Source organism: Poeciliopsis prolifica, unplaced genomic scaffold (assembly GCF_027474105.1).
Source record: "Poeciliopsis prolifica strain line A6 unplaced genomic scaffold, Auburn_PproV2 SCAFFOLD005, whole genome shotgun sequence".
In the NCBI taxonomy this organism is placed as follows: domain Eukaryota; kingdom Metazoa; phylum Chordata; class Actinopteri; order Cyprinodontiformes; family Poeciliidae; genus Poeciliopsis; species Poeciliopsis prolifica.
In genome coordinates, this window is record NW_026562380.1 from 18,498,443 (window position 1) to 18,511,089 (window position 12,647).

General features: G+C 39.5%; 1 protein-coding gene and 1 long non-coding RNA gene across 2 annotated transcripts; both read right to left on the reverse strand.

Moving 5' to 3' along the window:
* On the reverse strand, positions 1-2,488 carry LOC129359562 (uncharacterized). Its single transcript, XR_008605923.1, has 4 exons — positions 2,450-2,488; positions 1,384-1,475; positions 720-810; positions 1-557 (listed from the first exon to the last, which is right to left on the reverse strand). It is a non-coding gene; the product is annotated as an uncharacterized LOC129359562 (long non-coding RNA).
* Positions 2,489-6,817: 4,329 nt separating this feature from the next.
* On the reverse strand, positions 6,818-9,420 carry LOC129359666 (centrosomal protein of 290 kDa-like). Its single transcript, XM_055029451.1, has 3 exons — positions 7,592-9,420; positions 7,235-7,345; positions 6,818-6,986 (listed from the first exon to the last, which is right to left on the reverse strand). Exons 1-3 carry the CDS (start codon positions 9,418-9,420, stop codon positions 6,818-6,820), a joined length of 2,109 nt encoding a protein of 702 aa, XP_054885426.1.
* Between the last annotated feature and the right edge of the window lie 3,227 nt (positions 9,421-12,647).

Consider the following 12,647-nt stretch of genomic DNA (forward strand, 5'->3'; position numbering starts at 1 on the left):
AGAATTGTTATACATCGTTTTTTACACAGCACAAAACACAGCCGAGTTGGACATTGAAATAAAAAACAACTACAAAAAGGTTACAGTTTCATTTCCCAGCCAATTCTTTACAACATAAAACATGTCAGTATAGTTGCTCAACTTAAGAGAACTGTAACAATATAAATCTTTTCTACTGCAGACTTTAAACACTCATTTTCCATATGAAACTTTACTCAACTTAGCGGCGAGTTTCATATTGAGAACTTGTGCTTTCTTTGATAAGTTCTTTCCATCCAATTTCATTATTATTTTCTGTATTACTTCAAAGGTATGCTTGAGTTACTGAGCAAGTTGAGTGCTGAACGCACTAAACTTGAGGGTAGCTCAAGTTTAGTGCGTAGATTAGTCCCAGCAGCATCACTATTGCAGAAGATACACTGCCCAAGCTGTTCATAACTTCCACCTCCTCCAGGACAATCCCAACATCCAGATGTGCATCGGCAGCCTCTGCACCCTCTGCTCAAATGACGATTCCGAGGACAGTCTCGGCTTTGGCCATTTCATTCATCAACGTCCTAAGGGAGTTAGGGAAGGGTATTGGGGGGGAGACAATTCACATGTAATTAAATAAATAAATTAGACTGACATTGATTGAGTCACTCATGGACCTTAGTTGGTGAAAGTATTTTAACAACTCTTAGGAGTTCTATTGTAAACACAAAGAGAATTTAACATACCATGTACTCCCTCACCAGCTTCTCTGGATCTTCATTTAGGTACACACAGACCTTTGAGGATGCACTCTCATCTGCCCTCAGCAGTGTCATCCTAAATATGCAGATCAAAAAACAATGAGAACAATCTCAAAACTCCAGCAGTATAGGTTCACACACTTGAAAACATAGCTATATCTATGTTTTCACAACAAAAGTGATCAGTGGCTTGCAGTCTATTTGAAAGATATTTAAAATTGTTAGTATCCCTTCATTATGCCATGACTAAAATTGAGTTTAACATCTCATTTAAACATCTAACTGAAGCTGTTGGATGTTTAAATAAAGACATGAATATATCACCAAAGAAATATGTGAAAAGTACAGAATGGTCAACACAGTCTATATCCTTCTACTTAAATGAATATGCAAAGCATTCCATGTCTTACAAGTACATGGACAGTCTATGTGTGGGCATGGATAACGTCGCATATGCCGGTGTTTAAGTGTAAAATGTTTTAACAGGTCATATCTACGAGACAGAGAGCGACTACACTCCTTACATTTCCACATCCCCACGCAAATAAAGACAAATAAAACAGACTGGCCAAATAAATGTTTAGCTGAACCCTAGCTTTATAAGCTCTCTAACACTACATTCAGTCACTTTAGATCTGGCAAAACTTACTATTAGCCACTGAAATCTATAACTTGATAGCCGATGAGCCCCTTGACCAGAACTTACGCAGGTGGATTACAGACAGGTGATCAGGTGATGTTCTGAAAGAGATCAGATATATTTTCAGCCATTAAAATATGCAATTCATACTGAACTGAGTTTTATCTTTTAGTACAAGTCCCTTGAATGCCTCATGAATATAACCACTGGACACTTGTATGCAAGCACATATGTGCAGAACAATGGTGAATTGAACATGGTAGAAAGCAATAGTAACATAGGTCAAAATGAGCACAAACAATCAACACAAAAAAACATCAACATTTCAAAATTAAACCAATGAACTTCATATTGTTTCTGAGCTACAATTATTTGGGGACAACAAAGAAGAGTCCAAAAAACCCCAACATCTTTACAGCAGAGGAATATGTATTTTAAAGAAAAAAAATAGAAAGCTCAAGTCTGTAATAATGGATAATCCATTGAGAGTTTTAGCCTGACAAAATATACTAGAAATCCATAACTAACAGGTATTTTAGGAACATTTAACAAAGCTCAGAAAGCAATGCTTTCTGCAGGTTTCACCGACTGAAATGTAGGACTTTTTATTACCATAATTAATTAAGAATCTCGATGATGATAGAAAGGTACCAAAGTGTGTGTGTGTATCTACATTTACCTCCATAGTAACATTACTGAAATAGAATTAAAATAGTTAGAAATAGACTGATGTTAGATCAGTGTGTTAAAAATCCACTAAACCTCCAGGGAGCTCAGGAGGAGCAAAACTGTGACATTTCTGGGGTCCATTTGTGTCTCTGGCAGCAGCTTTGTACACTACATATGGCTCTGCAGACTTTTTTCGCACAGAATGTACCTAACATGGTGCGGCGATAAATGTAAACTTACCAATGATATCACATATAGCTATCTGCCTTAACCTAACCGACTTAATCTACAGAACATGAAATAATGTGACACAAGTATGGAACAAGTAGAAAATGGTGCAAATGGTAGAGAAATTTTAAGTTACATATTTTTATATGGATTTGGATGAAAATAGTTTGACTCTTACCTTCTTCAAATTAAGTAGATGCACGCCAGGAATCTCCCCTGCCCTTGAAAAAACCCAACAAGGTGCGAGCCAGTTATCTCGCGTGATTTTCCGTAATCTCTTGATGTCGCTGGATCCTCTTCAGCGGGAGATGAGTCTGACACAATAGCGCTTTGGAACTGACGTCACTGTGTTTTTTTTTATTAGATTAACTTTGACAAATATTGATATTGAATAAAATAAAAAAAAACATATATATATATATATATATATATATATATATATATATATATATATATATATATATATATATATATATATATATATATATATATATATATATATATATATATATATATATATATATATATATATATATATATATATATAGCTGACTGGATAGCTCAATACATAAGGCATCAGTATATCACCCGAGAGGGCAGGGTTCGAATCCAGTCTGGGTCCTTAGGCAAGACCCTTCAAGCTACTGCCTACCTCATACCATGAGAGATACTAAGTTGCATAACATGCCGGCTCAGACGTCGCCCGGCCAAACAAGGTCTGCGTCAGGTGTTGGGGAACCAGAGCACCTTGATGACAAATGGGCTACTGGAACAAGACGGAAATGGGCGAGAGATGAAAATGTGGATCTGTTGGAATGCTACTACTCAAGTAACCCTAGTGAGAGAGGTTACATGCAAAGACTGGGGAAGGAATGGTTACTTCGACATCCCCAGTCAACACTAAGCGCTAAACAACTAGTAGCTCAGTGTTCCAACATCCGCAAACGGCAACTGCTATCACAATTTGAGATTGACGAGATACAATTGTTAATTTCCACACATAAGTCGCTCCTGAGTATATGTCGCACCGCCGGCCAAACTATGAAAAAAACTGCATCTTATAGTCCGGAAAATACGGTATGCAAATTAGTATGAATACCCGGAAGTGTGTTCAGGAAGCAGTAACCATGGCAACGTCCCAGTTTGTAGCAGGGTATTTATAATAACAACAATTCTATATTTTATGTAAAATGTGCTTTCGGGGCACAAGGTCACCTCATAAAAACAAAAATAAATAAAAAAAATAAAAAAATCCAAATTAAATAAATAGATTGTGCAAAAGCCTCTGAGAACAGCATCGCGTCCAGCAGGGATTTAACTGTTTGCCTCCATTTCACTAGCATTTAATGAATGAAGGAAAAGAAATACCAATATAATCATATATTTAACTTATCCCTGTACCTTTTACCACACTTATGAACAGGTGAGTCTGTCAGCAGCAGCTCTAACCCCAGCATAACCTTTAACCCCGTAAAAAGATAAAGGTGAGCAACACTGTGTTCAATGACAAGCTTGTTAGCATCATTCCAGGGAATCCATAAGGATTTCTCTGTGTCTTTGTCTTTTTTACAATTACACAACAAAAACAGTGATATTTTTATTACTGACAGAAATTCAATCAATCTTTATAAAATGATGATAAACATCCTCCTCCCTGAAATGCAGCCAGTTCACAGTTTTACCCTGGCTTGAGACTAAATTACAGGAAAAATTTAGAGGGCGGGGCAGATATCTGTTCCCGCCCTCTTGTAAGGGAAATCAAAGCTGCAGTATGTAACTTTTATTTAAAAAAATCTTTTTTTGACATTTTTGTTGAAACTGTCATTATGTTGTGAAAGTTTGGCGTGAGAGATAATATGTGAACAATTCATTTCTAGAAACAACCAATCAGAGGCAGGAGGTGGGGTTTAGTGTTGTCAATCACAATCTCATGTGGCTGCTCACCCCGCTGCCACTCGCTCTGTGCGATGCTCCAACTGATGTGAATGCTCAGTTTTGTTAGCGTAACTGATTGCAGATAAACAGTTTTCCTGTAACAAGTTGTCTCTCCGCCGTTAGCACAATTAGCAGGGAGTGAATGAGATTGATTGACAGCGCTAAGACCCTCCTCCAGGTTCTGATTGGTTGTTTTTGGTCAGAACGTTGCGTTACTTTAGCTATTAATAGCAGTTCAGGGAGGAGATAGATTTTTTTTTCACAGATTATCTGTTTCATAGCAAACTGTCACAACATGGTGACAACTTTAACAAACATGGAGAAAACATTTATTTTTTTTATTGGCATTATATACTGCAATAAAATGCGACTATATTGCATTTTTTGACTAGTCTGGGTTGCTTCATGTATATTTTGCACATTGTGAGCAACTGTTGCAAGTGGGGAGAGACCTTTTCGTAAGCTCAAGCTGATAACAAAAAAATGTATGCAACCTATTTGCTGTATTGTATGCGGACTGCTGCATGTAAAAACCCTGAGCAGTAAATATTGTAATAGCATCAGTGTTGGAGCAAATAAAGGTAGGCAGTTGCATGCCCTTAAAATTGTGATGCTTTATATGGGTGAGATAGACTGAAGAAATTATAACAGTAGTTGTGAAGGGTGAGGGGGCAATTTAATGTTTTTGTCATGTGAGTGTTTGACACAACAAACAGTCACAATCTGTGATCCAACAGGTGTCTATTTTGGGCGTCTTTTACAGTCCTTTGGTAACGGCGCCAGCATTCCTTCAATATTTGGAGCGACACCAGTAATATGTCCTTTTTCCTTTTGCGTTCAGCTCTGTGTCAGTTTCTCATGGCGGACCGAGTGACCTCATTTCACCTGGGTTCAGACTTGGATTTTGAAAGTCTGATATTTAGTGGTGTCACCACATCCAGACCTGCTTTACTGGTGGAATAAAACCAGTTGCTGAGTTCCTCAGTGTTATTTCCCACAGCCTCATAGATGGGACAGTTTTGATTAAAAACAGAAGAAAACTGACCAGCAGTGGAAGGGTTAAGAACACGACGGAACCGAGCTGCAACGCAGGACAGGGTTATTTTAAATAAAACAGGCATGTCATCTGAAAATAATGAGTCACCAATTACATTAAAAACTGGTAGACCATAAAATAAAACCAGATCAAGATGGACACACTCCAACATGAGTGTGTCCATCACAATCATAATGGACACACTCATCACAAACTGATGGACACATCAGTGTCTCCACTGATGGACACACTGATGTGTCCATCAGTGTGACTGATGGACACACTCCATCATGAGTGTGTCCATCACAATCATAATGGACACACTCATCACACACTGATGGGCACATCAGTGTGTCCACTGATGGACACACTGATGTGTCCATCAGTGTGTGACTGATGGACACACTCCATCATGAGTGTGTCCATCACAATCATAATGGACACACTCATCACACACTGATGGGCACATCAGTGTGTCCACTGATGGACACACTGATGTGTCCATCAGTGTGTGACTGATGGACACACTCCATCATGAGTGTGTCCATCAGTCTGTGACTGGGACTAGTCACAGACTGATGGACACACTCATGATGGACACACTCCATCATGAGTGTGTCCATCACAATCATAATGGACACACTCATCACAAACTGATGGACACATCAGTGTCTCCACTGATGGACACACTGATGTGTCCATCAGTCTGTGACTGGGACTAGTCACAAACTGATGGACACACTTCATCATGAGTGTGTCCATCACAATCATAATGGACACATCAGTGTGTGATTGTGTCCACTGATGGACACATCAGTGTGTGATGAGTGTGTCCACTGATGGACACACTCCATACACACTCATGATGGACACACTTCATCATGAGTGTGTCTCATGATGGAGTGTGTCCATCAGTCTGTGACTGGGACTAGTCACAAACTGATGGACACACTTCATCATGAGTGTGTCCATCACAATCATAATGGACACACTCATCACACACTGATGGGCACATCAGTGTGTGATTGTGTCCACTGATGGACACACTTCATCATGAGTGTGTCCATCACAATCATAATGGACACACTCATCACACACTGATGGACACATCAGTGTGTCCACTGATGGACACACTCCATCATGAGTGTGTCCATCAGTCTGTGACTGGGACTAGTCACAGACTGATGGACACACTCATGATGGACACACTTCATCATGAGTGTGTCCATCACAATCATAATGGACACACTCATCACACACTGATGGGCACATCAGTGTGTGATGAGTGTGTCCACTGATGGACACACTCCATCATGAGTGTGTCCATCAGTCTGTGACTGGGACTAGTCACAGACTGCAAAAACACTCATGATGGAGTGTGTCCATCATGAGTGCACATGGACACACTCTTGATCTGGTTTTATTTTATGGTCTACCAGTTTTTAATTTTGTGATTGGTGACTCATTATTTTCAGATGACATGCCTGTTTTATTTAAAATAACACTGTCCTGCGTTGCAGCTCGGTTCCGTCGTGTTCTTAACCCTTCTACTGCTGGTCAGTTTTCTTCTGTTTCTTACCCGACACGCCTCACCAGGGAGGCATCCAGGAGACTCAGGCATCCTCCTGATGCCTGAGTCTCAACTGGCTCATCTCGATGTGGAGGAGCAGAGGCTCCTCCACATCTGAGTTCATCCTGGATGACCAAGCTTCTCCCCTTATCTCTAAGGGAGAGCCCAGCCACCCTATAAAGAAACCCCATATCAGCCACTTGTATACGTGATCTCGTTCTTTCGGTCATGACCCAAAGCTCATGACCATAGATGAGGGTAGGAACGTAGATCGACCTGTAAATCGAGAGCTTCTTTTTTTGGCTCAGCTCTCTTCACCACAAAGAGCATGGTGTTCGTTATGGACAATCTGTGATGATTGTTATGGACAATCATCCAACACCACTCGGGTTTCTCCCAGCCACGCCAACTCCAGGTCTCACTGTCTTTGCCCATGTGAGCGTTGAAGTGCTCCCAGCAGAACAAGGGAGTCCCCAGGAGTGGCACTCTCCAGTACCACGTCCAAGAACTCCAGGAAGGATGGGTAATCTGAACTGCCGTTCAGCCCGTAAGCAAAAAACGGTTGTCACCCGTCCACCCACCCGAAGGCGGAAGGAGGCTACCCTCTCGGTAATCGGGTTTACCCCGATGTATGTGATTGATGACCGATGACATGCTTATTGCAGGAGTGGGCAACAAATGTGCCCTCTCCTGCCCGACGCCTCTTACTGTGGGCCACCCCCCCACCACGACAAGGTGGCAGCCCAGCAGTCAAGCTTTAACAACCAAATCCTTTTTACTTTTTTGCCTTTCCATATGAACTGATTTGAAGAGGCGGTAGATAGACAATGTTGAGGGGTTTCTTCGTAGTTTTTGGCTTTGTGTCCTCAGATTTCAGTTTGATATTTTTTAATGGAATGGGCAGAAATGTATCTTTCTTTGAAAATGATATATCTGCAGGCTTATTTTTCAACTTTTTGATGTCGATTTCTAGCATTTGTATTTTTTTTACATATACACTTATCTCTGCTTCTTGGACTTGTATCTGTCTTTTGAGTTCTCTAACGTTGGTCTGACTCTCCTGCACTTTATCCATTGCGTCTTCCGGCAGTCGGTCTAACTTAGACCTGAGATTCTTCACCACATGGAGCAGTTTCTCCTCCTCAAGCTTGAGATCCTTAATTTCTGACTCTTTCTCTTCCAGTTGTTTGGACAATCTGTGGTTCTCAATGCGATACATTCTGAGTTTTTCCAGTTTTTTGTTGTCCTCAGGGAGAATTATAAGATCTCCTGTCTCTTCATCAAGCCCTAACTTTTCCACCTTAGAGTAAGTTTCTTTAACCATTTTAAATTTCTGCGCATTCTCATTGAGTCTCAGAACTTCCTTACATAGTTCTATAATCCTACATTCCTGCTCGCGAATGATGTCAGTCTGTATTCCAATTTTTCTGTCATTACAGTATAGTGCTTCTGTGGCTCTTCTGTTTTTTGTCAGAACGTCTTCTCTCTCCATCTTCAGTTTCATATAATCCTCCTTTATACGCAGGAGGTCTTTTTCAAATTTGGTCTTATTCTCAATGCTATTCTGAATCGTTTCAGCCAGCCTTATCTTGACCTTCTCCAATTGATTCTTAAGCTGCTGATTCTCTTTCTGGGATTTTTGGAGGAGTGTCTGGGTTTCAATAACCTCTCTATCAAGATTCATTGTAGAAGATTCCAGTGTTTGGGTTTTTTTCTGCAAGAATGCATTTTCCGTCTGAGCATTTTCAATTTTCTCCTGGAGGATGTGCTGTTTCGAATCTTGTTTTGACAACTTCCTCTCAGAATCACCCAAAGCCTTGGTCAATGTCCTGATTTCTGCTCGTAGGCTCAGATTTTCTTTGTCTTTGTGCCTTATCCGCTTCATTGATGCTTCTTCATTCTGGCGATTTCTTTTGGCCTCCAGTTCTGTCTGTTGTGCAACTCGCCGTTGTCTCTTGAGCTCCTCCTTCTGAGCATCGATTTGCTTTTGTTTTGCATCCAATGCGACCTTAAGACTGCAAATCATGTGATCTCTACTTCTCACCAGATCGAACTGCTTTTTAGAGTCGGCTTTATGGACCTCTGATTCATTTTTATATGCTGCTGCTTTTTGCTGAGATGTCTCCAGGTGTATTTTCAATTTTTGGTTGTTGTCCATAAGCTCTTTCACCAGTTTTTCTGCGTCCAGTGCTCGCTCTTTGTACTCTTTCAGTGTTGTCACTTCGTCAGACAGCTCGCGCCTCCGCGCCGTTTCAGACAATAGAGAACTTGTACGTTCTGCATGACTTCGTTCCATGATTTTTAACTGAGTTTCTAGATCCAGATTTATAGTTGTAATTTCCCGAAGTTTGGTCACACTCCCTCTATTTTTGTTCGAAAGTTTAAAACATTTTGCCTCCAGCCGTTTCATTTCCTTCTTCATATTCTCTAGTTGTGTCCTTAAATCTTTCTCATTGTATTGAACTTTCTGCCCTCGGTTGCCCTCTTGCCGAGTGGACAGCCATGTTATGTTCCTGGCTCCTTCACCCATGAGTCGGGATCGCGGATCCTTGTCGGTTAATTCATCCGACCTGGCCTTGGACCACGATTCTTGTGCTGAACGTTTCATTTTCTTCTTGCTTTTGGATAGCAATCGTTTCACGTCTCCAAACGTATAATCACAGAAAGTAACCTTACCATGAAACTCTTGGAGCTCAATGACTCTGACAGGGACTGTGACAGAGTCAAAGTCTTTGACCGTGACATCGTCATGACATGAGCGATGTCATGATCTTTGATCTCATGACATCACTGTTCCTGCAGCAGTACCCTAAACAATGTGGGCCTATCTCACCAATAAGCAAAAAAACACATTTTAAAAATGTGTCTGTGGCTTTAAAGCAAAAGGCAGCTATAAGAAACACCCAGAGCGGTTATTCAAACTGTGACCGAATGCATGAACCCAAAATGAAAATGTTGTGATCTCAAGTGTGAATCCTGTTGACAGATTAGCTGTGAAACCTGACACTTCCTCAGAAGTTCAAAGTAAACTTCATTCATAAAAACTGAAATATTGCAGAAGTTAGAAAACAAAGACCACTCATTCAGAGAATAGTTTAAGGAGGCACTTTATACTAGGTTCAGCTCCTTGCTCCAACATTTACTTTTTAAGTATTTAAAAAGACGATACTTCAAATTGAGTGGAGTGGTTTTTTTATGTTTTTTTTTTTTTTTTTGTCAAACTGTCAGAAATCATCTTCATTAAAAAAAGAGTGTTTTTTACTTTAGCAAGTGATAAGAGGGAAGTGGTAGGACATGAATCAGAGAGGGGGATTTTTTTAAAAGAACAGGGCATGTTATGCTCTGACATGTTTTAATCAGACATTAATTCAGTTCCTCAAAGCTCTTCTTTGTTTTTTTAAGACACAAACTTCTTCTGTCTGTCTGTTTTTTGTGTATTTAACATGTATTTAACGTGTTTTAACATGCATTGAAGGCCTGTGTCTCTGTTCTGCTGTGATGGTTCATTTATTGGACGCTCTAGCAACCCTTGGGTGAGAGTCATGATGTCATGATTTGTGGTGATGGTGGCATAGAGGTTTCTGTTCATACTGTAAACAGAAAATGTATTTTGTCAGTTTCTTTGTTTGCGCAACACCTGATTAGTGCGGTGTGCTTCAGGCGCAGTTTAAACACTACTTTGAAAAAAGTATGAAATCCAGTCCAGGGCGTAACTGTGTGTTGCATACAGAATCAATTAACCCTAATATTCAATAAATTAGGGTACAAATCCTGATGAGACTTTCAGATAACCTGCTAAATTAACCTTTCAGCAGGTATTAAACATACTAAAATATATAAATGTGTTAAAGCATCAGTCAGGTAATTAATCTACAGAATGTTCATATTCACTTGGTGATTGAATTACTAAAAAATGAACTTTTCCTTCATATTCTAATTTATTGAACGAGTTTGTTTATTCGCTCACTGCTTGCCTGCAGTTGAACACATTTACACAATTCAGTAATATATTTTTTGTCAAGAATCATCGTAGTCATAGCTTCCTTTTTATTACCTTATTTTATGAAGTCCTCAAAAGCATCATCGGAAAAACACAACAGCAGAACATCCAGTCCATGACAATTTGATGCTTTTGAGATTTTCAACACTGATATTTCTCTTGCAATCATAAAGAAGCGATGGTTGATTGGCTAATTTAAACTCCGCTTCGGTGATAACCTGTCAGAAAGTAGATGTGTGTGAGTCGCTTTAGTTTCGTGTCAATTGAACTGAAACACAGCACCGATTGATACAAAGTTAAACTACAATTTATCTAACCTGTTTATGAAATGAAAAACTTTTTACTGACCCATGAAATGTAATTTTTTGTAGCTCTTGCTACCTTGCTGTCGCAGTGTTGACGACTAACCTGTTTAATCCGCAATTTTTTCCTGTTGAATAAGTGCAAGCATTTCAATCCTTGGACCTCCAAAACACAAGATATTTACGAATTATTACATTTTATGTCGGTCACGTTGATGAAAAATGACACTCGGCAAACAATTGTTGCTGGTGGGAAACAGGATTGTCTAAATCTGTCCTTTTATTATATATAAAAACAACAAAAGAAAGAAAAATGATGACATGCATAACCTTTTATAACAATGCACAGTTACAAGTGTGTTCAGATCTCTTTTAGATCTTTGAAGATTCAATGCCACATCAAGCAGATGACATTGTTTCAATGTGCCATGTGACCTTTGACCTCATTTAGTCAATTCATCAGTGAGGCCTAGGTGAGGTATTAGTGTCACCTGATTTATCTCAGGCAGTGAAACTGCGTGTTTATTTTAGTCTTTTTTAAAGAATGCTGGTATGTGCTCTTCTCTCTAATCCTTTTGTCATGGTGTAAAGTAAACACTGTAAACCCGTAAAACTACACACCTTATTGTTTTATGCCATTGAGAGTGACACACTAAGGCCTTTTTGGGTTTTTTTCCCTGACTGGTAATGGTAGCCAGAGGATGTGTTCCTTCAAGCCTTACCTGAGCCTTCAGTAATGCTCTTTAGCCTTGATTGTATTTGTCTTTAGCCTTCAGTAATATATCGCTTGTACAATGTATTACTGAAGGCTTATCTGAGCCTTGATAAGCCAGGTCCTCCGGTTCATATGAGAGTAATCCTGGCACTAAAACAAGCAAACTGTTGACACTGTTTAAAATCAGATCTGTCATAATTCAGTGCATGCGCAAATGTTTAGTTAATAGTGTCGAATTTTGCACGTGAAAGCACATAATTTCACATGAGCACATAAGGGACGTTCCTGAAGTGTGCTTTGATTCGTATGAGCAAAGGAGAAGTGGCTGAAGACTTTCTATGATTTAAAAAAGAAAAAAAGATGACTATGAAAGCTGGTCTGAGTAACGCACTCTCCTTTGTCCACAGAAAGCGAGCGAATTTTCCCTTTCTTATCTTGGTTTCGTCTTGCTCCAAGTGTTCTTACTCACCCATAACGCAGCAGGAAGAAATACAAGCTTTTAAGCAAAAGAAAAAAAAACTTTAATATCGATGAGAAAGTTTTAGTCGCATGGGCTGATCATTTCACGTGTAACATGGGAATGATATCTTGTTATAAGTGAATTAATTTCCCAATAGTAATAACTAATACATTCTCATCAATATTAAGGATTTATTTCTCATATATTTTTGACATGTAAGTTTCATCTTATTTCATGTGCACAGAGGCATTTGCTCTGAAATGTTTCGCCTGTGATCTTCTTATGGTAGCAATCTGTCACAGTAATCTAAGATGAGATAAGATGTGCTTTGTGTGTGTGTGTGTATCTCACACACACA